This window comes from Octopus sinensis, linkage group LG19 (assembly GCF_006345805.1).
Source record: "Octopus sinensis linkage group LG19, ASM634580v1, whole genome shotgun sequence".
Taxonomy (NCBI): domain Eukaryota; kingdom Metazoa; phylum Mollusca; class Cephalopoda; order Octopoda; family Octopodidae; genus Octopus; species Octopus sinensis.
In genome coordinates, this window is record NC_043015.1 from 52,594,448 (window position 1) to 52,619,924 (window position 25,477).

General features: G+C 35.8%; 1 protein-coding gene across 16 annotated transcripts in view; it reads right to left on the reverse strand.

Annotated features, from left to right (window-relative positions):
* Positions 1-25,477, reverse strand: part of LOC115222086 (muscleblind-like protein 1) — a 357,773-nt gene that overhangs the window by 99,255 nt on the left and 233,041 nt on the right. For 8 of the 16 annotated variants that reach the window (XM_036511148.1, XM_036511149.1, XM_036511150.1 and 5 more), the window contains 2 exons: positions 23,681-23,713; positions 11,905-11,970 (listed from right to left, as the gene is read on the reverse strand). The exons of 1 other annotated variant lie outside the window; for it this stretch is intronic. In XM_036511148.1, the coding sequence (XP_036367041.1) occupies positions 11,905-11,970; positions 23,681-23,713 (99 nt within the window). The remainder of the gene's footprint in view (positions 1-11,904; positions 11,971-23,680; positions 23,714-25,477) is intronic. 7 more of the 16 variants (XM_036511151.1, XM_036511153.1, XM_036511152.1 and 4 more) reach the window with 7 other exon arrangements.

Sequence of the window (25,477 nt, forward strand, 5' to 3'; positions counted from 1 at the left end):
CCTTTTTTTTTTTTTCATTGCCACCAGGATAAAATATGAAAGAGATGTGTTTGGGGATAAAATGGAATCATTCCCATTTTAAACCAATTCACTTCAGCTGCTAATTCTCTTGAGAAAGACATAATTGTCGCACAATCTCATTTCCATATGATATAAAATATACACATGTGTGTGTGTGTGTGTGTGTGTATTTACATTTAGAATGCAAAGGAGAATAATTGATATATGCTGCAGAACTTATTCATACAAAGTATATGATTCACTCCCTGATTACTCAGAGTTCTGCAGGAGTGGCTGTGTGCTAAGAAGCTAGCTTCCCATCCACATGGTTCCAAGTTCAGTCCCATTGCATGGCACCTTGGGCAAGTATCTTATAATATAGCTTTGGGTTGACTAAAGCCTTGTGAGTGGATTTGGTAGATGGAAACTGAAAGTCCATCGTATATGTGTGTGTATGCCTTACCTTTCCCTGCCACTTGACAACCAGTGTTGGTGTGTTTATGTCCCTGTAACTTAGAAGTTCAGCAAAACAGACTGATAGAATGACTAGAAATCCTTCGAAGCAGTGCCCCAGCATGGCCACAGTCTAATGACTGAAACAAAAGATATAAGATATTTACTAATTTCTCTTATTGGACTGTGGCTGTCCTGGAGCACCTCATTTAAATGTGTATGTCTGTGTATGCCCCTCCACTCACATACACACAAAGAGTTGGCACATTATAGCCAAATGATTAAACAAATTTGTTTCAGAATTGTGAGGTTCCGGCTTTGATTCTGCAAAATGGCATCTTGTTCAAATGTCATTTTCTCCAGCCTCACTGTTGACCTGCATCTTGTGAGTGATACTGGGTAGATGGAGACTATGCAGAAGCCTGTCAGATGTATAGTACCTACAATTTAAAGGTCCAATCTTGTCAGTCTGCCTGAGAATTCCATTAAGGGTACACACTTCTGTGTACATGTGTTAGCCACCTACACACCAATTTAACAAACCTGGTATTCAGTTGACTGAACAGGTGAATATTTAGAGCCAGAAATTCTGACAGCTCATTAGTGTTTATTAAACAACTGAGTTGCACTCCCCCTTTTCTGCATATAGGTTTGCAGGGGATGGGCTCCACCAAAACTGCACGTGAAATCTCTGCTGGCATCCTTAAGTTTCCCCTTTCACAAAAGACAGAGACATAGGAATTTTGTTGGGGAGCAAAAAAAATTTTAAAAGAGCATGTCTGGACACTAACAGCCATGTAGTTTTATCTTGCTGTTATCTTGAAAAACAACAACAGATGCTATTTTGTAAATTAGATGCAATAGTTAGTGCAGCAATATCTAATACACGGCTGCAAAAAGGATAAGTGCAGCAGCAGCAACAACAACAACGACGATAACAATCACAATATTGACTGAGTGAAGGGTATCAGCTACAAGTATTACAATAGTAGCAACAACAATAAAAATAATGCAATAAATGATTGTAACAAGACAAGCTGTATAAGTAATAGTAGCGAAAATATCAGCAGTGATAATGAAAGGGAGTACTTTGCATAATCAAATTATCGGATGGTGGGTCTGAGATCTACAGCTGAAGCTTGTAACAATGGTGATGTGTGGGTGGCTAATCGGTATACCAGCAGCATGAGTAACATATCATATCAGACTGGCATATAAGGTCATAGAATTGAAGTCAGGAGAGATGAGGTACCAGAGAAGAAAACTTAATGTATGGGAACTAAAAAGTTATACAGAACAGTAAAGGTTTGTGATGGAAAGGAAAACCAGACATACAGCGTGGTATATCAGTGAAAGGATAAAGTTCAGAAGCTCAACTGGATATATACAAATTTGGCATAGTGAGGGCCAAAATATGTGTAGATCTCTGAAATTGGTAGCCAATATTCAGAAGTAATCCTTAAGATAAACATATTTGGCAGACACTACAGATACATGATTGCTTGATTGTGGAACCATATCCATCTCAATTAGAGACAGTCTTAGTTCAGTTAATCAGCCTACCAAAATTAGCATCTGAATTATCTCCAAATCACATTCTACAATTATAGGATAAGAAAGAATATATTAGAAAATGCAGTCTAAGATACACTTCTCAAAAGACAAGACAGCCATGGAAGAAATTCCATTAATCATATCTGTTCAACAGGAGTTGACCTGGGGCTAAACAAGTTAACAACCAACAGTGTCTACTTAGTATTCAAAGTAGTCATAATTAGGATAAGATCAGTTCCTATTACACACTTGGTGCAGAAAAAATAAATAATGCTCACACGCTTTGTGTGTATTAACCCTATCAAAGCTGAACCTCCATGTCTAACTTTACCCTCCACCTGGGCTCCTGAACAAAAAAATAAATACTTCCAAATACAACTCAAGAGTAATGATTACAGACAAACAAATAGACAATCACGGAAAAATTCAGGAGAATAACAATAACAAGCCTATCTTTCAACTACCATATTTTTTCACCTGAATCGCTACTTTCCTTATCAATTTCACCAGTTTGAATGTCCAAACCACTCTCATTGTCTTCACTCAAAGAATAAATATCATCAATAATTTCCTCAGCTGTAAAGAGTCTAGGCCTTGCTTGTTTACCAGGTGAAGTGCTGGGTTCATCACATGCTCATTTCACCACAAAAACCTGGGGCTTTTCCCCCCCATAAAATACAAAAGTAAACAAGAGCTAAAGGGGATACCATCAATAATGAGTTATAAACACACTTGACTACAATGCTGTGAGGTGATTGGTTGTCTATTTTTAGTATTTTATCTTCTGTTTGTTGTTTATTACTGCATTAATGGGAATCTGGTTGAGATTCCCATTAAAGGATGAGAGGATTAACTATTGAGCTTTTGTACAAGCTGAAAATCTTGTGTGTCACCATCTTGGACTGAGACTAAAACTGATGACAGCAGTGTCTCTTCATGCAAAATATGTCACCACAATTTTGTCAGGTATTTCAAAAAACTGAATGAGGAGCTAATGGGTATAATAACAAGAAGACCATCAATTAAACTGCTGTTTAGTTGTTTGTCATAGAACATGCATATGGATGATGTGGTTTGGTGACTGCAGTGCCATGGGTCATCATCACCTTATCAAATCATTCAGCTGTGTACATATGCATGTACCTGAGTATCTATGCGTTGTATGCCAGGCTGTTACACTTATTACTGTCAAGAAACTGTAGAATATTGAGAAAGTAAATTCCAGGCAATATTCAGATCCATCAGTCCATTCATTGATTTACAATCTGACTTCAAACCCTTGCATGCCTAACATGACCACAGTCCAATGACTAAAATCAGTCAATGAGTAATGCCAAGCTGGAGATATACGCCTTTCATATTTTCAGGGATAAATATAGTAACCATAATATATGAAAGAAGTGTCAAGGGTCAGTTTAATAAGTTCTGTGTCTAGTTAACAACAAACATACATGTATTTATATACATACACAGACAGCTCACTCTATCTATAGATATGAAAGGAAAGACATTCAATACACTGTTGTGTCTGACATATTACATAAGTGAGACCCTAACATGAATTGGAAAGCTGATAACGGAGATTATTCATGCAATCTGTAGACAAAAGCTTCCTCTAGGGGAATGTTTATATAATAGAAAAGGAAGGTGAAAAAAACAAAAACACGGAAGGTGGCTCTGATAAAATATCTCAGACTGCTACATTGTGAATTCAAACACTGACAAGGCTAATTTCACCCTTCAATTGCTCTACTGTTGATAAATTGCATGTATTAAATACCAGTAATAAAGTGGGTCAAAATAATTAGCTAGATATCTCCCACCACAACTACACTTTTAGTTAAAAAAAAAACAAAACAATGTGTCCTTGTACCTACTGAAAAACCATTATCTTTGCTCTTGTTGCTGTGATGTGTATGTAGACTGTCATACATACACAATACTAGATACACAAATATACACCTATCTACTTTTCACAGCAGAGCTTGTAATCTTAATTTCCCATTAAAAGCTCTGATGTTATCACCATGTGATGTGTATACACACACACAAATACATGTGTATGTGTGTGTGTATATATATATATATATATATATATATATATATATACACACACACACACACAAATACATATAGATATATACATACATATAAACGAATTATATATCTAATATATATATACATATATATATATATATATATATATATATATATATATGTGCACACACACACATATACGAATATCTATGCATACACATATGTGAATGCATGCACAGAGATGTACACACACACACATATGTACTCATACACACAGATATACATATATGTGTGTGTGTACACACACCAATCCACATACATACATGTTTGTTTATTTATTGTGAAGAGACAAGATATGAAGTTTTACCTGAGCCAAGTCCCAGATAATTTCTATTCTATCTCATTTTCATTGCTTTTATCAAACTAAACATTTCTGCCTTCCTTTCATTCTTCCTTTTCGAAGATAAAATGAAAAATCTTAAATTAACAAATGCAAACTGACTGTGTGCAGTGCGTTAAGGTTACTATAGATGATCTAATGATAGTATTTGTATTCGTAAGAGTAACAGTAGTGTTGTTGACGCTGATGATTTTTTTGTTTCAACAAGAGACATATTGATTTAAAAAAGAGAAAAAAACCTTCCAGTTATGACCACCTCACCATATATTTCTCTTCCAGTCACACAAGAAGTAAACTACATTATCAGCTGTGTGCATGTGCATGTGTGTGTGTATTAAGATAGTTGGTTGTGATCTTAGTAAAATTAGGCAGTTATTTCTAGCAAATGAAATGATTACTAGAGTCTGTAGCACGTTAAGTCAATGTTGTTGTTGTTGCTTAGCTCCAGGTCAGACCTCACTGAACATTCTAACATTCCGGCCATGATCATCTTGTCTTTTTCACTTGAGCAAGGAACCCAGGACCGGATGATCTAATGTGTCCCCTTCAAGATGGTAATTTGTTATCTGTGGGAAATTTGGCTGCTATCTCTAACAAGTCAAGAAACCACATAAAGGCAGCCTCTTTGGCTGGTAATCATGATCGTTGTGGACTTGGAGTTTGTGGCATTTGCGATGTTAATAAAAGTAGAGGTGATGGTGGTTTTAAAGGTTAGTAATGATATCATTACAGGTGGGTGGGTGGCAATGGTAATAGTAGTAGTAGTTGTGATGGACTTGTGGCCAGATGGTGGTGTAACAGTTGCAGTGTTAGAGATTCAGGTTCAGTTCCGCTTTGCAGTACATTAGTTGAATGTTTTTTATCGAGGTCCTGAGCAGACCAATGCCTTATGAATAAATATCAGAGACAAAAACTGTAAGATGCCCACTATATATATAGTTAGATATTTATCTGTTTATTCTGGATGTTCTAGTACATTTAGAACAAAGATGGTAAATTTTCTTCACAATAATTCTATTTTTGCAGTCACATGATTTAATATAGTCTTAAATTTATGTTCAAATCTAATGATACACTGAGACAATAAGTGAGGTCAAAGTTGTATTGTGTACAAATAGCCTTTTAGAAATAGCCTTTGTGTGTTTATTCTTGAGTAATACTTATACCAGAGTAGTTTGTTCAGTATGGCAGCACAGCATACACATGAATGAGAAAGAGAGAGAGATCACCAGCCATAAACATGCATCATGAACTAATCAAACCGAATGGTAGCAAAACACATTGCATACATGCAAGCACACAAGAACACAATCAATGATAACCATGAAATATTATAATGTAAGCCTCAAATCTCCATAAATGTACACGCACACACACACACACACAAGTGAATATAAAAAGGAGATAAGAGCAAATTCTATGATTGGTCTCAATGAGGAAGAGATTTTGCGAGATATTACAACAATTATATTACCAACAAATTATCATCATCATCATCCAGTGTTTTAAATCAGAGTTTTGTCCCTGTTAACAGGGGTGGTTGGATCTACCCCAATGCCATAGCAATTACCCTCACACCATCTCATCTTGCCCAGTTTTGGGCGCCCTCCCTTTTCAAACCAACCCTCCCAATCTCCTCCTCCACCTTTTCCTCGGTCTACCTCGCTTTTGCGCTCCATTTACCTCAAATGCAATCACCCTCCTCTAAACATGCTCTTCATTCCTCCATACATCATATCTAAGGCTTGGCCTAAGAGCACATGTTTTTGAAGGACACAGCATATGTATAGTTTTAGCTGTCTATTATAATTCTATTGACATCAAGGATATTTATTAGACAAGTACTAAATCAACTGCAGTTGATTTGGTTCATCACAATGGAAGAATGGAAAACGAAGTGGATCTTGACAGTATTTCAAATCAGAATGTAAAATTCTGGAACTAAATATTGCAGACAATCTGCCCTATACCGTAACAATGTAGTCAATTCCTCACCTAATGACTTAATCAACATCAGTATTTGAAATAAACCCTAGGAGTAGGATGTTGCCCCATCACCCAATTTCAGATTAATGAAAATTCAGTTAGGTCAGTTGTAAAAATGAGGCAGTGTGTGTATGTGTGTGTGTGTGTGTGTGTGCACACACACTTTGGATGATTGATGTTGTTGTTTAGCCCCCAGGTCAACATTAATCAAAGAGATTTATGATTAAAGGCATTCCAGCCATGACTAATCCATCTTTTTATGTATATCTAGATCGAAATTGTCCAAAGTTATCGTTGCTGAGAGGTGGTCATAGTTGTTATCTTTTAGCCATGGATCAACCCTATCAAAGCCATTCTAACCATGACCATCAACAGCTACTGTAGCCGACTACCACCATAGCAAAAGCAATCACAATTACAACAAAAACTACTGTAACAACAAAAGCAACCCCTAGAGCTGTTGCTGTCAATATAACCACTACCACAATAATCCTGCCACAACAATAAAAACAACAGCTACTCTGGCCACAATAACTGCAAAAATATCTACCACATACCCTGATAAACAAGCCAGCAATTACTATAGATATCCCACCAGTACCACCACACTGCCTAAACAATCACAGCTACTGCCACAATCATCTACTACAAATATCACCACCACTACTATCACTACAGCCACAATCTACCATCGATAGAACCACCCAGTCATCATCACTATGAACATCACCACCAAAACAACTACAGCTACCATCACCATTACCACCACCACCACCATTACCACAAGCCATCATCACTATGAAAACCACCACTAAAACAACTAGAGCTACCACCACCACCAATGCAAACAACTACAGCTATTACCACCACAATCACAATTATCAACACCACCACCACTATCACCACTACAACCACCACTGGCAGCCATCAGAGCAGCAAAAACCAATTTCCTGAATAGTTATTATTGTCAATGTTAGGTGGACAGATTATGTAATTTGACTCATCTCATGTAATATATTGCTGCTGTGGTGGTGGTGGTGCATGGTGCAGTGGTGGATATAGCGTTGTAGTGGTGGATGCAATGATGTAGTGATGGTGGTATGATATAAAGTACGGTGTGTGGTGTAACATTGTATTGGTGGGGGTGTATGGCGTAGTAGTGACGGTAGTGTTATGGTGGTGCAGTGCATGGCTGTAGTAATGGTGTAGTTGAAGCAGTTGTGGTAGTAGTATTTGCTGTTGTGAATTGTACAGTGGTAGTGGCATAAAAAAAAGGGATGGGTTGTAGTGACGGAGGTGGTGTAGTAATCATCGGAGAGTAAAGGTGATGGTGCAGTGTATAGTATGGAGTGATGGAGGAGTTATACCATGGTATGGTGATGTAGTACTGTGGCCATGGTGGAGCAATGGCCCGGATAATGTGGTGATGAACTGATACTGGCTGTGAAGTGGCCATGGTAGTGTATAATGTGAGGAGGTGGGGAAAATCAGCTGCTACTAGCAAGACCAGTAACTGGTGAGAGGGTCCCACAATGGCCTAGATGGGACAAGTATGGCCCAGGATGAAAGAGTTGGGTCCAGATTAAAAAGAGCGAGTGGAGCAGGCCAATGTATGTCTGGAACCACAACTAATGAGAGTGTGGGAGGTGTAAAAGACATAATATATTAATAGCCATTGCCATGGATGGAAGGGCAAAAAAAGAAAAGAAACTGGGCAGAAGTAGTATAACAGACATTATTTAACTCTGGGTCAGCTTTGATTCATAATACCCAAGGACCATATGAATATGTCAGCCACAAGCATGTTTTTTTTTTCTTTCTTTCACTAGTGACAATGATGATGATGGTGGTGATGGTGATGAGTGATGACAATGGCAATATTGATGACTGAAGAGGAGAAACTGGTAGTGATGGTAGTGGTGGTGGAACTGTGGGAGAAGGATTGTAGTAGAAGTGGTTAGAAAAAGGAGGAGGAGCAATTCAAGGAAGTGAGTAGTGTTGATAGCCATGACAGTAGTAGTAGTAGCAATAGCATTACTAATAGTGGTAGTAATAGTAGTGGTAATAGCAATGGCAGCAATGAGGATAGCAACAGTTACAAACATCCAGTATTCCTCTCTAGTCAAACAACCACCCATATATCCAAACCTTCCCCGTTCAAAAAACCTTTTGTCCAAGAGGTAACAATAAGGTGGGGCAAGGAGAGCTAAAAAAAGGAACTGGTACAGTATTTTTTTTTCTCTCTCTATGTTCCTGCAATCCCATCCATATCCTCACCCTAGGTACTTCCTAAGTAGATTTTGTTTTAGCCTATCTTCCATATATCCTATGCCTGTACTTCTTTTTTCCAATACTGGAACATTCACAGAACATTCCAAAGTAAAGAAGGTGATAGGGAAACGGAGAATATAAACAGCAGAGCAAAGGGTGAGAGATGAAAAGTGAGAGGGGACCCCACCCCATGTCAAATTAAGAGGATACGTAAAGAAGAGAGAGAATAGAAGTTGTGAAAGAGAAAGTGAATTGGTAAAATTTTTACATTAATTATAAGAATCCAACATCTGCAATGCAGGGAGAGTATATATGTATGTCTATATGTGTATGAGTAGTTATATATATATATATATATACATACACACTATTGAAAGATAAACAGGGTCTGTAGAGCAACACTACAAAACCAATGTTAAGTTCACCACATATTGCTTCATAAATTACAAAAAATGATTACAACTGTATTGGAAATTAAACGTGTGTGTTAAAGTGGCTCCAGCATGGGTGTGTTCATGTGGCACTGCCATGGGTACTAAACAAGAACTTAGCTGACAGAGGAAGTGGAGGACTTGGCTGTAAAGGACATACATGCCTGTATGTATGAATGGATGGCCACGATTTTATTTAGCTCAATGAGTCTTCTCAAGTACAGCAAGTCGCTAGAAATCTATGCCCCTTGTCATCTCTGTGAAGCCCAATGACTGAAGATCCTTTTTCACCACTTTATCCCATGCGTTAGTGTCTACCCCTTCCACAGATTCCCTCCACAATTAGAGATTGGTGCATATTTATGCAGCTGTCCTCATCCATACACATAGCACAGTCCTCTCTCTCACAAATGATGCCTCTTATACCCAATTTTTCTCTTAAATCCATTACACTGTTGTACATGCACACTGACATCACCCCTCCAGCAGAGTATGCTGATTTCATTTCTTTAAAGCCTTTGCATACCCTCTGTAGTCATAGCCCCATGTTACATTGCTATGTGGCATAACTGTATGTACACAAGCATATCATACAATCTTTTTTCACTCTTAGGGTGAGAACCTTTGTTACCAGCAAAGGTAGTAGCTCTCTGAACTTTGTCAAGTCTGTTCTTACTCTAGTAACTATGGTTTCAGAATTTCCTCCTTCACTGCTAATTTGGCTGCCTAGGTAACAGAAGCTCTCTGGTACTTCTGAGGATTCTCCTGGACATCCGAGGAAGCTTATTCTTTGTACATCTGCTACACACAAAGACTACTTTCTCTGTAAACCTTCCCATGATACTGCTGCACTTCTTATGTGTCCTAAGCTCATTTTATCATATGCTTCAAGTAAAACATCTCTAAATCTCTGACTATTCAGAGGATCCTTAAGCTTCCAATTCACAGAATTGCAACATTCTTGAAACTCTTTCCAAGCTTGTATTTTTACCTCTCAGATATATAATATCAGAAAATGGAAGTTTGAGCCAAACTTAAATTGAAATACAGTTTACCTGTCTGAGATACAGACATGGCGCTGCCAATTCAGTCTAGAGTATAATAAAATCTAAATGAAGGCAAAATACAATACGAAAATCACATAAAATAGCCAGAAATAAGATGTCCAAACCAATGATCTGAAATGAATTGCAACATGCTAGTGTTGATTGACGACCAGTTCATTACTGAAGCATGAATACTGCTTCCAAATATTTAGGGCTTAAATCAAAACACCTCTGACCCACCCACTATTTTCAAATATAGCAGGGAGTTAGTTTAGTAAGGGAAATTTCACAAGTAAATTGAGCAGGTAGTTGAAGGGATAAAGCAGGTGGCAGAGCTCTTGTTTTACAATGAAAAGATATTCTATGTCAAAACAGGAGACTGACAAACATGGACATTAGATGGATAAACAATTTGATAGGCAGGTAGATAAATAGACAGATAGATACATACAGAGACACATACATACATACAGTCAGACATAAATAGATAGATCAGTAGATATATTTGTAGATAGATGGATGTATAGAGAGGTAGATAAAGAGATGGAGAGATTAGAAGATAGACAGAGAAAGAGATCAAGTAGTAGGTAGATCGAACAATTGGTAGATACATAAGTAAAATAGACAGGCAGATTACACAAATTTGCCAGACAGACAAGGAACAAAAAAAAAACACAGAAAACAATTGTTGAGCAAGTCATCAGCCTTCCACCAAAAGCTTGAGAGAAATCCTTGTTTGATGTAGTGAATATAGCATGCATGCACAAGTAAAAAAAAAAAAAAGACAATTAAAAATCAGAAAAAATAACAGGCTTAGCATTAAAAAAAAAACAAACAAAAAATATACAGACATAGCAAAGCAACATTTGAGGATTAGAATATTAATAATGTACGCACATGTGTAAGTTTGTGTGTGTATGTTTATATATATATATATATCTCCATACATACATACACATACACACACATACATACACACATAAACATTGTGTTAATATATATTGTGAATTTGTAAATCTATTTAGATATAAATATACATATCATGCATGTGACATACACACATACTAATTGTGCACTATGCTTGCCTGATATTGTGTGTGTATGTGTTGCGAATAGGTGCATGTGTGTATGAGTAAGGGTGTCTCTAGGGGTGTGCACGTGTTGTCTGTCTATGCTCATATATATATGTATATATAAATACATACACGTGCACACAAATATGCAAACATGCGAATTTTTACATATGTGTGCATATAATAGATATACAAAAAGGTTCAACCTACACAATAGAAATGATATTAAGAATTAAAAGGGTTGAAGAAAAGTAACTTTCCTTCAACCCCTTTAATTCTTGATATCATTCCTATTGTGTAATTGGACCTGTTGTACATATATGTATGTATGTATATATAAAAGTGAACTTTAGGTTAGTTTAAAATATGTTTGTGGCATATATAGACAGATGCATACATACACATTTCGAGTGTATGTGTGTGCAACTTATGTGTTTTTGTGCATGTCAGAATATGTATTATGTTTCTAAAATGAATATAAACTTCAGTTTTGTTACTTTAATGTGTTCTCTTTCACATTATTTGTTGTTGTTATTATTGTTGTTCTCCATTGTTGAAATAGTAGTAATATAGTAGTAGCTGTTTGTTGTTGGTCCTTATCATTTTCTTAGCAGAGATTGAAAGTAAGTAAAAGAATGTGGTTTAACACTAACCAAAACAGGGAATTGTCCGGGGATTACGGTGGGGTACGCCACTGCCTTACCGCTGGCCTCATACATCAAAATAAAAAGAAGAGACATGCAAACCAATTAGTACAAGGTGTTGGTGCTAGGAGAGCAGAGAAGAGGGGGTGGTAGGATGAGGGATATGTGGAAGAAACAAATAAGTGGACAAAGAGGAAAGCAGGAATTGGCCAGGAAGACAGAGAGAGAGAGAGAGAGGAAGAGAGAATGCATACATGTGTATGTGTGTGTGAGAAAGAGCAAGGCAAAGTGAAATAATAAGTAGAAAGATGTGTGTATGCATACATATATATATAGGTGTCAAAACCATAGTGATATTTGTGAGGCTCTGATGATGGAGGTATGTTGGATTGTTGGTATGGCTGTTATTGTATATGCGGAATAGTTTTATAACACATCCATTTGATATATATATATATATATATATATATGGAGTTTGGTGATACAAACAGGAAGAGTAGAACTCAAATCATGAGTGTATTTTCTTATTAATAATCGGCAGACATTACAGAGTGACTCAAGGGTCGAGAGTTTTGTGCATTGCCCAATTATTAAATGTTTGTCAAGTGCCAATGTATGAAACTCTCGGCCCTAAAGTGAATGTCTGACTTCTGCTGATTATTATATATATATATATATATATGGTAAACCAGCATCCACTCTCAGATGAAGAACGAGGCAGAACATTTTAAATAGTATGTGTGCGAATGTAAAAGGAGAGAAGAGGACAAGGAAAAGGAGAGGGAGGGAGAGAGAGAGAAAGATGTTAGAAAAAAAAAGAGAAAAGAGCTGAGGCAGAAGTTAAAGGAGGCATGGTTGTGTAACAAACAAATTTTAAAAAATAAACAGGCCAAAATGCTCCAGAAGGGCAGGAAATTTTTTTAAAAATCAAGTGCACATGGTTAGATAGCATTGAGTACATAACAAGTAGTATGGAAAAAAAGGTAAACAACAAACATACAAACAAAAATGGTGATGAAAATATTTATACTAAATATATTAGCTAATTGTAAAAAAAAACATTGACATACATTATAAAGCTAAAGCCATTGGTACACTACATCTGCTATACACATTTCTCTATATACATACATTTACACATACACACACACACACATGCTGATATATACACACACATATTGCATGGTGGTTTCACATGGCGTGAATTGCAATGAAGCGATAAAAGTACTCAATACTGTTAGATGATGTGGAATAACATTATTCAAAGCTGAGTCTGCATGAGTGACTTGGAGTATCTCATCCCCATCTTCAGGCAACATCTATTTGTATGCATGTATGTGTTTGATTATGTATGACCATGTGTGTGTGTTAAAGAAATTTTGTACGAATGCAAAGTTTTATTATATATGCTTATGCATGACAGTGTGGATGTCTCTGTTGTGTGTTGGCAAGGACTACCAATTTTAAAGTAAAAGGCTCATGTATTGTAACAAAACTCAATGATACCCTCCCAACTTTCCTCTGACACTAACAAAGATGTGTAGTAGTTGTTGTCGTAATTATCCAATTGAGCATTTGATGGGGTGTACAAGATATTTAGGTATGGCATTTTTCAATTCCTTGAAACCAAAAAGAAAAAAAAAACATATATATACCCCTCTCCTCAACACACATTTTCATTACAAGCGCTACACAATAACTACAAGTGTGATGTATGTAAAAACGGACTTTATACGAGAATAACAAAAATGGTAACATTAAAAAAGAAAACATCATGCATATATAGATTTGTATACATTTCGATACCTTTTCATACATATACGTAGACACACACATATACATACATATATATACAAATAAAATCATTACGTGAGGAATTAATAATTGGAAATAGAAATGAAAACATATGAGTGTGAATTGGAAGAGAAAGTGAGAGTGAGAGAAATGTTGGTGACTCAGTGTAAAATGGCAAAAGAGAAGAAAAAAAATAGGGATATTTTTGGGAAAAAAAAAAAAAAAAAAAGCAAACACATTAAATAAGAAAAATATTAAAAACAACACCAACAGTAAACTTCGAACAGAGTTGGGCATAAAATGCAAGTACGAATTCTTTAACAACAATTAAATAACAAAACAAAACGGGGGAAAAAAAAAAAAACATTGGCATGTTTGTGTGGAGTAGAATTCAGAGTTCGGAAACATTGATTAATATAACAGATGACAAAAGAAAGATTGGAGAGAAAAACAAAACGAAAAAAAAAAAAGAAACAGAACCAGTTGGGGGGGGGGGTAGAGGGTTCAATTTGAGGAGAACAATCATTTCTAATTTAGAAAACCAGAGGGTAAATTTGGGGTTGTTGGGTCATATAGTTATTAGATAGACTGTTTGTCATTCACTCCACTTCTTGACTGGATAATGATAGGTAAAAATTAACCTGCATCATCCACTGACTGATTTGAACTTGCAACATATAAATGAAATATTACACACTAATTTTTTCTCTGCCCACCAACTTCCCCTATTTTATTTTGTACAATATATTTTCTCATCACATGCAGAGAGGGTGGTTTGAACCAGCTAAATCATATAAATTATTGAATAAGCTCTAAGTGTATGTGTGTGCGTATATATATATATATATATATATATATATATATATATATAGACAATTTTTTATTAACAAGTCGAGAATATATATTTAGAATTACTTAATCATTATATACACCCACTGTAATAAGTCATACACTGATACACAATCATGTAATAAAAAACGTCTGATAAGGACATTAAATGGAACACAAACGGAAATAAAAACATGTGTAAAGACACAAGCGCACACAAATATAAAATCTAAATACTTAATAAGGAGGAATATAATAATTTCAAAGAAATTAGCTAAACTTATATGGGTATTATATATAACTGGCATAAGCATAGCTATGTAATGAATAATTTCAAGCTAGAACTATATGGTTGAAGATTCAGTGCCACTGTATGTAAGCTTGTGGCTGATATCCTCTACTGTAATAGTCTGTTGAGCAATACCTTGTGAGAGAAGTCTGGTAGGCAGGAACTATGTGGGAACGTAGTGAATGTGTGTGTGTGTATGCATGTGTGTGAGACGGAGTGTGTCTTCCCCAGCTCTTGGCATGCAAACACTGACTGCAAAAAATTAGAAAATATTTTTAAAATCACCATTGATACAAATGGTGTCATTTGTCTGCAATCCTTCATGACAGCATGTTGAGGCAGTCTGCCCTACAATGGGCACGTGGAAATATTATCTTGTCTAGATTCAGGTGAGGGTCATAGAAAAGTATGACCATGCAAACTTGGAGAAGTTCTCATTAGAACAATGCCCACTGCTGCTGATTATGATATAATGAGAACCATTAAAAAGAATAACGGATAAAATTACCTTGTTTTTCTTTTTTTTTTGTGGAAGAGATGATGATAAATATGAAGTTAATAATGATTAATTCTTTTTGTCTGGCAGAATATTTATCCTTGCTAGAATGTAAGTATAATTTATGCATGAAAAAATTATTAAAATAAAAGGTTAGTGGCAAAATTGTTAGAGTGTTGTTAAAGTGCACAAAAATAATTTTTCCAGCTCTTTCAACTGAGCATTAACCCTACAAAAATCAACTTTGCCTTTTGTTCTTCCAAATCCAGTTTTGCTTTCCATGAATCTGAGGATCAATCTTAACAACAAATCCCCTCTTACTGAACTTTGAGCATCATACCTTTTTCAGTCATTTGACTGTGGCCATGCTGGAGCACCACCTTTTATTCAAACAAATTGACCCCAGGACTTATTCTTTGTAAGCCTAGTGGTTATTCAATTGGTCTCTTCCACCAAACCACTAAGTTACTGGGAGAAAAACATACCAACATTGGTTGTCAAGAGATGGTGGAGGTGGGGCAAACACAGACACAAATACATACATGTGTGTGTGTGTGTGTATATATATATAGACGAGCTTCTTTCCATTTTCGTCTACTATATCCACTCACAAGGCTTTGATTGGCCCAACACAATAGTAGAAGACAATTGCCCAAGGTGCCACGCAATGGACTGAACCCAGAACCATATGGTTGGGAAGCAAGCTTCTTACCACAGAACCACCCCGGCACCTTTGTTAGGAATTATTTTATATCAGTGTCCTGAGGTCACTGAGTGCCCTCTTTGAAAAGCATTTAGTGTTATAGATGAAATAGTGAACTATTCAAAGGCAAAAATGACCTCCATGGAATTTGAACTCAGAATGTAAAGAGAATTTTGTCTAACGTTCTAACAAACTCTGCCAATCCACTGCCTTTCAATGAAAATAATAATAATGTAAAGGCAACAAAACACTAATACCATATAAGGAGAAGGAGCATTTTGCAATCATTATGCTAATTATGTTAATTAGAAATCAAACAACAGCAACAACAACAGATAGAATCATAGTTGAAAACAGAACTTGGAACACTATTTTTTACTGGTAGAATTGATTATTTGTTAATTATCGTCCAATTAATTCTTTGGCAAGAATTTGCCTTTGTGTCTGTGCATGTGTGTGTGCATGAAAGAGAGAGAGAGAGGGAGGGAGACAGGTGCAGTCATTAAGAAGTTCGTTTTGCTACATTGTAGAAATGTGGCTAAATGTTTTCTACCATTCTACCACAGACTCGAACTGACTCAAGAACTTAGATATAAAATTGGGTTGATGGAAATTGTATGGGAAGGACATTCAAAAGCCTGTGACAGTGATACAAAAGGCCAACCCCAAAACTTGTTAATTCTCCAATATATGAGTATATCTCTATATTTCAATTTAATGGAAGCTTAGATTTCCAGAACCATTGATAATTTATTTAGTTGCCCAAGCTTACGAGACTTATGAGCAAAACTTTTGCAACCATGACCATCCAACCTAAGACTATATGATTATTTCAAGGTGACAGGATATGACTTGAAAGGAATCTGACTACCAATCATAGCATCTCAAGAGACCATGAGAGGTTCACATGATGTGATTGGTAAGGGAAGTGAAGAGTTAGCCATGTAGCTCTCAGTCCTTCTTTCAGCTTGATATTTGTCAATCTCTATTTGCTGAATCACAAAGCTACAGGACATGAAGAGACAACCATCATAAACAACAAAAATTGGCATGAACACACACACAGACAGCAATACAAACTGTTTAATTATAGAGAGGCTACATTGTGATACAACACTCTTTTGATCTGTAGCTTCCACATAGCTTCCATTGACCTAATTCCACTTGCATGGTACTGGTCAATTCGATGCCTCAGAAGAAGCACTTCTTCAAAGCGCCATGCAGTGGGTTCAAACCAGGAACCATGCAGTTAAGAAGTGAGCTTCTAAACCAAACAACCAAAACTATGCACACACACACACACACACAGACAAGTAAAAGTAGTGATGGAGAAGGAAGTGGAGTGCTGTATGCGATGGTGATGATGATGGCACTAGTGGTATGCATGTCTGCAAGCATGCTTCCTGCAAGTCCATCAGGTGTTTTAATATAAGACATATTTAAATGGTGTGTTACATGTTTATGGCCCACTGTGTACTGACAAATATACACATTTATAGATATATATGTACACACGAACATACATGTGTGTATATGTAGAGAGAGAGGGAGGGAGGGAGAGAGTGTAAATTAACTACAGCCCTACCCCCTTTCTATATCAAATACCAACATGTTAGGAATGTTATGTCTGGAGTAGGAAGAGATGGAAAAGAAATAAGGGGACACAAACACACCCAACTAGACATAACTTCACACACACACACACACATCTAAACTGACTCACAAACAGACAGGCAGTACAACTTTCTCCTATCTCAAAACTCCAAACGAATGGAAAAAGAGAGAGAGAGCTCAGAGAGAAAGGGTGTGGAGGAAGAGGGCAGTGAAAGGCGGGAGATGGGGTGCAAGAAAGGGAAGGTGGGGATTATTTTTTTTTAAGGAAATTGTGAGCCATGTAGGTAATGAAGCATTACATCAACAGCAATAGCTGGTATCTCACTACCACCACCACCACCACCATCAACAACAAAAACAACAACAGCAAAGACAGTAAACTATGTAGCATATTACCTATGGGCAATTTGGTTTGAAGTTAACATCCTCTATGTGTATTGTGTGTGTGTATATACATACCAATACACAGCATGTAAATATATATGCTAATAAGTGTGTGTTTATATATATCCACATATGTATATATAAACACACATACACAAAGATGATGAGGTTATGTAATTTCAACCCAAATTGCCTATAGGTATTACACATGCATATATATATATATATATATATATATATATATATATATATATATATATATATATATATATACACACATTCTCACCCACACACCCTTAACAAGCCTGGAAATCTGGGACAGTTTATAAAGACAGTAGAAAAAGGGGAAGATTAAACAAATGCCCACCACCATCAGTGTGTTTATGTGAGTGTGAATTTGTGTGTGCCTGTGCACATGTGAATGTGTGTATGTTGTCAACATCATCTACATTTTCATTTTAACATTTTTGGGGATGGGATCCAATGGGTTAAGATGGAGGAGAGAGAGAGAGAAGGGGGAAGGACAGAAAGGGAGAAAGAGTGATAGAGAGAGAATGGTAGACAGGAGAGAAGAGGGAGATATTTATAGAGGGATGGAAGACATACACACAAACACAAGAGATAAATAGAAGAAGTGCACAAGCACTCTCACAAGCCCATGTCTTGTAGGCAGACAAAGAAGAGAACGTTTTTATCTGCCATAACTTCAGTGAGACAACAGTTTCTGTGTTTCTATCATACTTGGTTTCCATAGAATATATCTCATAATAGGGGAACAATAGAAAGAATGAAAGAAAAGGTTCAGGAGGCCTAGACAGGGGCTAAGTGGTAGTGGTGGTATAAACAACATGGTTATATCAGTACTGATAATGGTTGTTGTTGTTGTTATTTGATTAACACCCATTTAATGTATGTAGCCTATTTCTCATTTTTTAAATTTTAAATGATAATGTGTGATGTGAGTTGAGGGACATTTGGTTGCTATTTCTAACAAGTTACACAACAATGTATACCTCACCACCAATCAATCATGGTACAGCAGATCTGTAACCAAACGCACTCCAATAATGACCATCTAGTCTTTTGCAAGAATTAAATTATAAGATGCGCCCTTTTCTGTATAGGTTTTTAAGACAAAGAGGCAGTAGAGTTTCCATGGAATTTGGTTGGTGGTATTTGTCATAAATCAAGCAACAGTGCTGTGACATAGCTTCTTGGTTTGCAATGAAAGTATTTAAGATGTTAGTAAATAACCCAAGAATCTGAACAAAAAACAGGATAAGTGGAAGAAATGAGGGTGATGGGAGGTCAAGTAAAACAGTGTGGAAACATGATATCAGTGTCATGAAAGAACTGTGAGGGAACAAACTACTACAAGACATTTAACCACATACTCCACACATACACCACCAGAATACTTAGTACCAAACTTATCTTCAACAGATGAATGGATAGAAATGGAAGAAGTTATGTGGTATGTTACATTCTAGCTTAGTTGTTGTTATTTAGAGCCAAAGAGGCCTTCCAATGGTTTTTCTTTATTTTTCACCAGTGACATTGTCATCATCTTCATCGTAAGAACAATATCCAAAATGCCCACTAAAAGGACGAAAGGCAAATGTGACTTTGGCTGGAGTTGAACACACAAAGTCAGAACAAATACTATGTAACATTTTGCCTGATGCTCTAACAGATCTGCTAATTCTCAACTACATTACACACACACATGCTTATGAATATATGCATGAATATATGCAAACACATATACGCACAAGCAAAGATGTCTGTACACACAAACATCCATTTGCTCTTTCTCTCTTTGTTACATGTGCGCACACACACACACACACATACCATCTGCCCATTAATGACCAAGAGTTATACATAATTGATTATCCAATCAAGGTGTATTTTTCCAGCCAACCCTACCTTGTTTTTCCTTCATCATCATTATTATCATCATCAACATCATATCATCATCATCATTATGAAAGAGACAGTGTGGGGTATAATAAAAGTATGGAGGGAAAGGCAGAGACACACAGACAGAGACATGCAGAAAGTAAGAAAGTGAAGAGACCCAAGAAACTAATTTGAGGAAATGAAAGAAAAGATGAAGTAAAGGGAGCAATTATTATTACTGCTATTATTAATAATAATATTATTATTATTATTATATTATTATTATTATCATTATTCTTATTGATCAGATTTATAATGAAAGTCTAGAAAAGATCAATTATCATGATCATCATCATCGTCATCAAAAATCGGTATTATTAACATTAATTTTAATATTATTATGTTATAAATCAATACTTTGATGAGAGAAAACAACATATTCACATCATCATCATCATTGCTGTTGTTCTTGTGTCAGTGGGGAGGTAGGAAATGTAAATCAGTGGCATGCATGAACTTTCTTCCATCATCATCCTTGTTTAACGTCCGTTTTCCATGCTGGCATGGGTTTGACGGTTTGACTAAGGACTGGTGAGCCAGAAGGTTGCACCAGGCTCAATCTGATCTGGCAAAGTTTCTACAGCTGGATGCCCTTCTTAATGCCAACCATTCCAAGAGTGTAGTGGGTACATTTATGTGCCACCAGCATGAAGGCCAGTCAGGTGGTTCTGGCAATGACCATGCTCAAAAGGTGGTTTTTATGTGCTACCTGCACGAGAGCCAGTCCAGGGGCACTGGCAACAACCACGCTTGAATGTTGTTTTTCACGTGCCAGTAAGGCAACACTGGCAATGATCACGCTTGAATGGTGCTTTTTACATGCTACTGGCACAGGAGCCAATCCATGGCCCTGGCAACAATCACGCTTGGATGTGCTTTGAAAAAAAAAAAAAAAAAATCAAGAATGGTCATGGAAAAGGATCAATTGTAACTGATACCTGGCCTTCTCCTCCAACTGAAATTAAGATCCTCATAAAATTAACACCTATGTAAAAAGTACTTGCAGTGGTGCCATGTGAAAAGCACTCAGTAAAGTGGTTGATGTTAAGAACAGCATCCAGCTATAGAAACCATGCCAAAACAGACCATAGGACCTGGTGCGGCTACTATATTGTTAGCAGGCTGGATAAAATGCTTTGCAACATTTATGTTCTGAGTTCAAATTCTACAAAGGTCAATTTAGCCTTTCGTGCTTTCTGGGATGATTAAATAAGTACTAGTTGAGCACTGGGGTTGATGTAATTGACTATCCCCAACTCCCAAATTGTTGGTCTTGTGCCAAAATTTGAAACCATCATAGACCCATTTTAAGCCAAACAAGACAAATAGATGGAAACAAAATGAAAGAAAACTTACATTTCAGCAGCAAAAAATGACCCTAATTTCTTTCAAGGATGGTAGGATCAAGCAGACCTATTGTGGGAGAGTGTCAGAGATGGTGAAGGATTTTTAATATCACAACAACCACCATCATAGCCTAACAAACAAGCCCAGATTGTTTTTTGCTTGCATTTTTAATTTTTGTAAAAAGCAGTCTTTAAGATTGTGTGTCAAAGAAACAAGTTTTAAAAAGCCCCTCCCTTCTAAAAAAAAAAATTTTTTTTTACCAAACTTGGCCCATCTGTTTTTTGGTTCTGGGATAATGGGGTGGAGATTTTGTAGTGTATACTTTTTTAATATTCTTATTCATTTTTATATCATCATCATCATCGTTGTCATCTTATTATGATTATTACTTCCCACACTAATAGCAACATTTGTTTTTAACTTAATTCTCCCTTCAGAAATTAGGTTAATTAACCACAAGCAACAATCCCTCACTGCCACCCCACCTCTTCTGCTTCAGTAAAAATGAAACCCCCACACCACCCTCACACACACATACCATAACAATTCTTTAAAGAAGTATATCTATTTTTAAAGTTCCAAAGTTTGGTTAGGTAAGGTTTGTGTGGTTTGCTAAGGATGGTCATACACTTCCCATTTACAATGCCATTTTGTCTCGCACTCTAAAAATTCCACAATATACTACACAATAATAATAATAATAATAATAATAATAATGATGATAATGATTCCAAATTTTGGCACAAGGCCAGCAATTACATCGACCCTCAGTGCTCAACTGGTACTTATTTTATCAACCCCAAAATGATGAATAGTAAAGTCATTTTCGGTGGCATTTGAATTCAGAATATGTAAAGGCAGACAGAATGTCGCTAAGCATCTTGCCCAGGGTGCTAACAATTCTGTCAGCTCACCACCTTAATAATCATGCCTTATGTTGGCAGACAGTCAGTAGCTTAGAGAGTAGGGAGTCTAGTCAGTCTAACTGACCTAAATATTAAACTAATACTTTATGGACTTCAAAGCTGGCCTTCATGGGATTCGAACTCAGAATGTAAAGAGCTGAAAGAAATGCAGTAAGGAACTACCAAATTACCAGGCCATTTATAATGATTTCTAACAAAGGCATAAGTCTGGTGGAAATTGGTAGAAAAGGGAAAAGTCAATTAAATCAGCCCTAAGAGTTTACTTATTTTATCAAAACCTGAAGAATGGCAGCTAAGTTAATCCAAACAGAATTTGAACTTATAAAGTGCAGGGAACCAAATGTGTCAGCTCTTGGTCACTGAGAACCCATGCTATTGCAATGTGTTTATAGTAGTTTGGAAAATAAAGGATCAATGCCATTTGTTTCTAAATTGATTATCTCCAGTGATCATAACAGTATCTTTAATAAATGAACCTGAAAGAGAAGGGAAACGTTATGGAGAAGTGGAACATGATGAAATGAGAAGAGAGTAGATTGATATGGTGTAAGTATATGATAGAGACGGCTAAAGGGACCAAACCAAGGGGAGGGCACCAAAGAAAAACATAAAATAGGATAAAAGGTTAAAAGATGGTCTCATATATGTATCTGCGTGTGTGTGTGTTTGTTATTTGGCAACCTCACTAGAGCTGATGGCATGAAGAATACACTCCATATACACTATAAAGTTGTTGGCATTAGGATGGATATCCAACAGTAGAAACCATGCCAAATCTGATACAGGAACCTAGTGTAGCCACGTGGGTGGCCAAATACTGCCACATTGTCCAGACCATGCCAGCATGGAAAACAGACATTAAATGTTGATATATATTTATATATATTCACAGGAAAAACAAGTATGGATTCTCCTTCCATATATATTTTTTGCTTGATTGTATATTTTCAGAGTGGGTTGAAGGGAAGGATAGGATATAAATAAAAAAGATAATCACAGAATACTTTCAATTACAAACATCTAATAATTTACTGACACTCACACATTTATACAAATATATGAAATACAAGAAAAAATAATTTGAACAAAAAAGAGAAATTTACAAAAGTTTCCTGAACTCCAATTAATCCACACAAACATATAGATAACAACAAACAAACACTAATTACTTATTAATATTAATTTTTTAAAATATATATATTACTTCTATTAGTTGGTTTGTTTTTAGCAAGAAGCATGCAAGTGAAAGCTGAACAAAAGTTATGAAATTGTGGGAGAAAGAGAGCAAGAGGGAAGAAGAGAGAGTGAGAGAAGGAAAGAGAGAGAGAGAGCGCAGAAGACAGAGAGAGAGAGAGAGAGAGAGAGAGAGAGGAAGAGAGATAAAGGGAGTGAATTGTTAATAACTACAACCATTAATGAAAGGGGAGAGGAATATACACTACCTTTCCATAATTCAAACTTGCCTGGGTCATAACATGCAGTGGATGAAACAAAGGAATTTTGTTAAAATAGCAATTAGATAAACAAAACATACATATACTTACTTACATTCATACATATATGCATGCATACATACGTACTTATAAATATATACCTTACAGATGTATGAGTGTTATATATGTATATGAATATATACATATAAATATATCTGTACATATGTGCATATATGTATTCATATATGCACATACACACACACAAATATATACGCATACAAGCACTGTCAACTGTACAAACATACACGCACACACACACAAATATATATATATATATATATATATATATGCAAGCATGTATAGAGCCATAAAATGAAGAGAAGCAAATAAAATGGAGAGGCAGCAAGCTGCAAGTTTCATGAATGTATATATACATATATAGAAGTATATAGACATATGTGAGTAAATGTATTTACAATAATTTATTTGTATGTTTTCATGTTTAAACACTAATATAATTTCTGGTTTTCTCTATTGACTTTTTATTATTTTTTTTTTATAAAATTTATTCTTGGGTTGAAGTTGTTCTACTTTTAAAAATATATTCTCAAGACATATTCGAAGATTTAGATTGGAATACAAATATGGAAAAACACACACACACACACGGAGTTGTACATACATAATGAATATGCAATAAATATTGCATATATATATATGTATGTAAGCCAAACACAAAAATATATTTAGCTAAAATACACACACACACACACAACTATGTGTGTGCATATGTGTATGTGTAAAAAATAAAATTTCATTATATATGTTAATACAACTTGACAGGATTAAGAATCTGTATGTAAAACAAAATAATATAAAGCAAAAACACACGAACAAAAATGTCCTATGGATTTTTTTAAAAGCCCTTTATAAAGATTTAACAGAAGACGAGGTGGCATTCATACTTCAAAAAAAAAAAAAAGTTAAATTAGTGCATACAAGAATCTCAAAATATTTCAGCAAACTGTTAAAGAAGAGAGACACAGCTGAAACACTGTGTTTGCTAAATGAGCCAGAATTGCTGAGTAGATCAAAGATCACGAGTCAACAAACAGGATGGAATTTTTAGCCAATGCTAAGCAGCAACAAAACATCAAAAATGCAAATGTCTGCAAAAGCAGACAGAAACTGCAGTGAAAAACACAAAAAATTTATATCCTTGTCAACAGGGCAAACTCTTGAAAGGTGAGCAAATAGATCCACAAATAATATCACATCAGCTTGTTAGGTGGGTTGTAATAGTAATCTAGAAAGTACAGCCTTATCAAAGCCAGTGTCACACCGAATCTACCTGGAAATTAATTATTTGTGCACGTTTCCAGACAACGCTTCATTACTTACATCCTAATCTAGGAGTAGATAATTTGGTTGGTCAATCAATTGAATCAATTGCTGAATGGTGTGGACCCACCTAATGCATATAATATAAGAACTCCAGACTAACTAAAGAGCAAATTAAGGAAATAAAAATTATGCATGTGGTTATCACCACTAATGGCCATGTAAATCAGGTGTTGAGCATAAAAGAGAGAGAGAATGGAACAGTCTAAAAATAAATACTGGGGTTGATTTGTTTGACTAGAATCTTTCAAGATTAAGTTTTAACACTGTCACAGTCAAATGCCAGAAACAAGTACATAAATAAATATATATATATATATATATATATATATATGTGTGTGTGTAAATAATATATATATATATATATATATGTGTGTGTAAATATATATATAATATATATATATT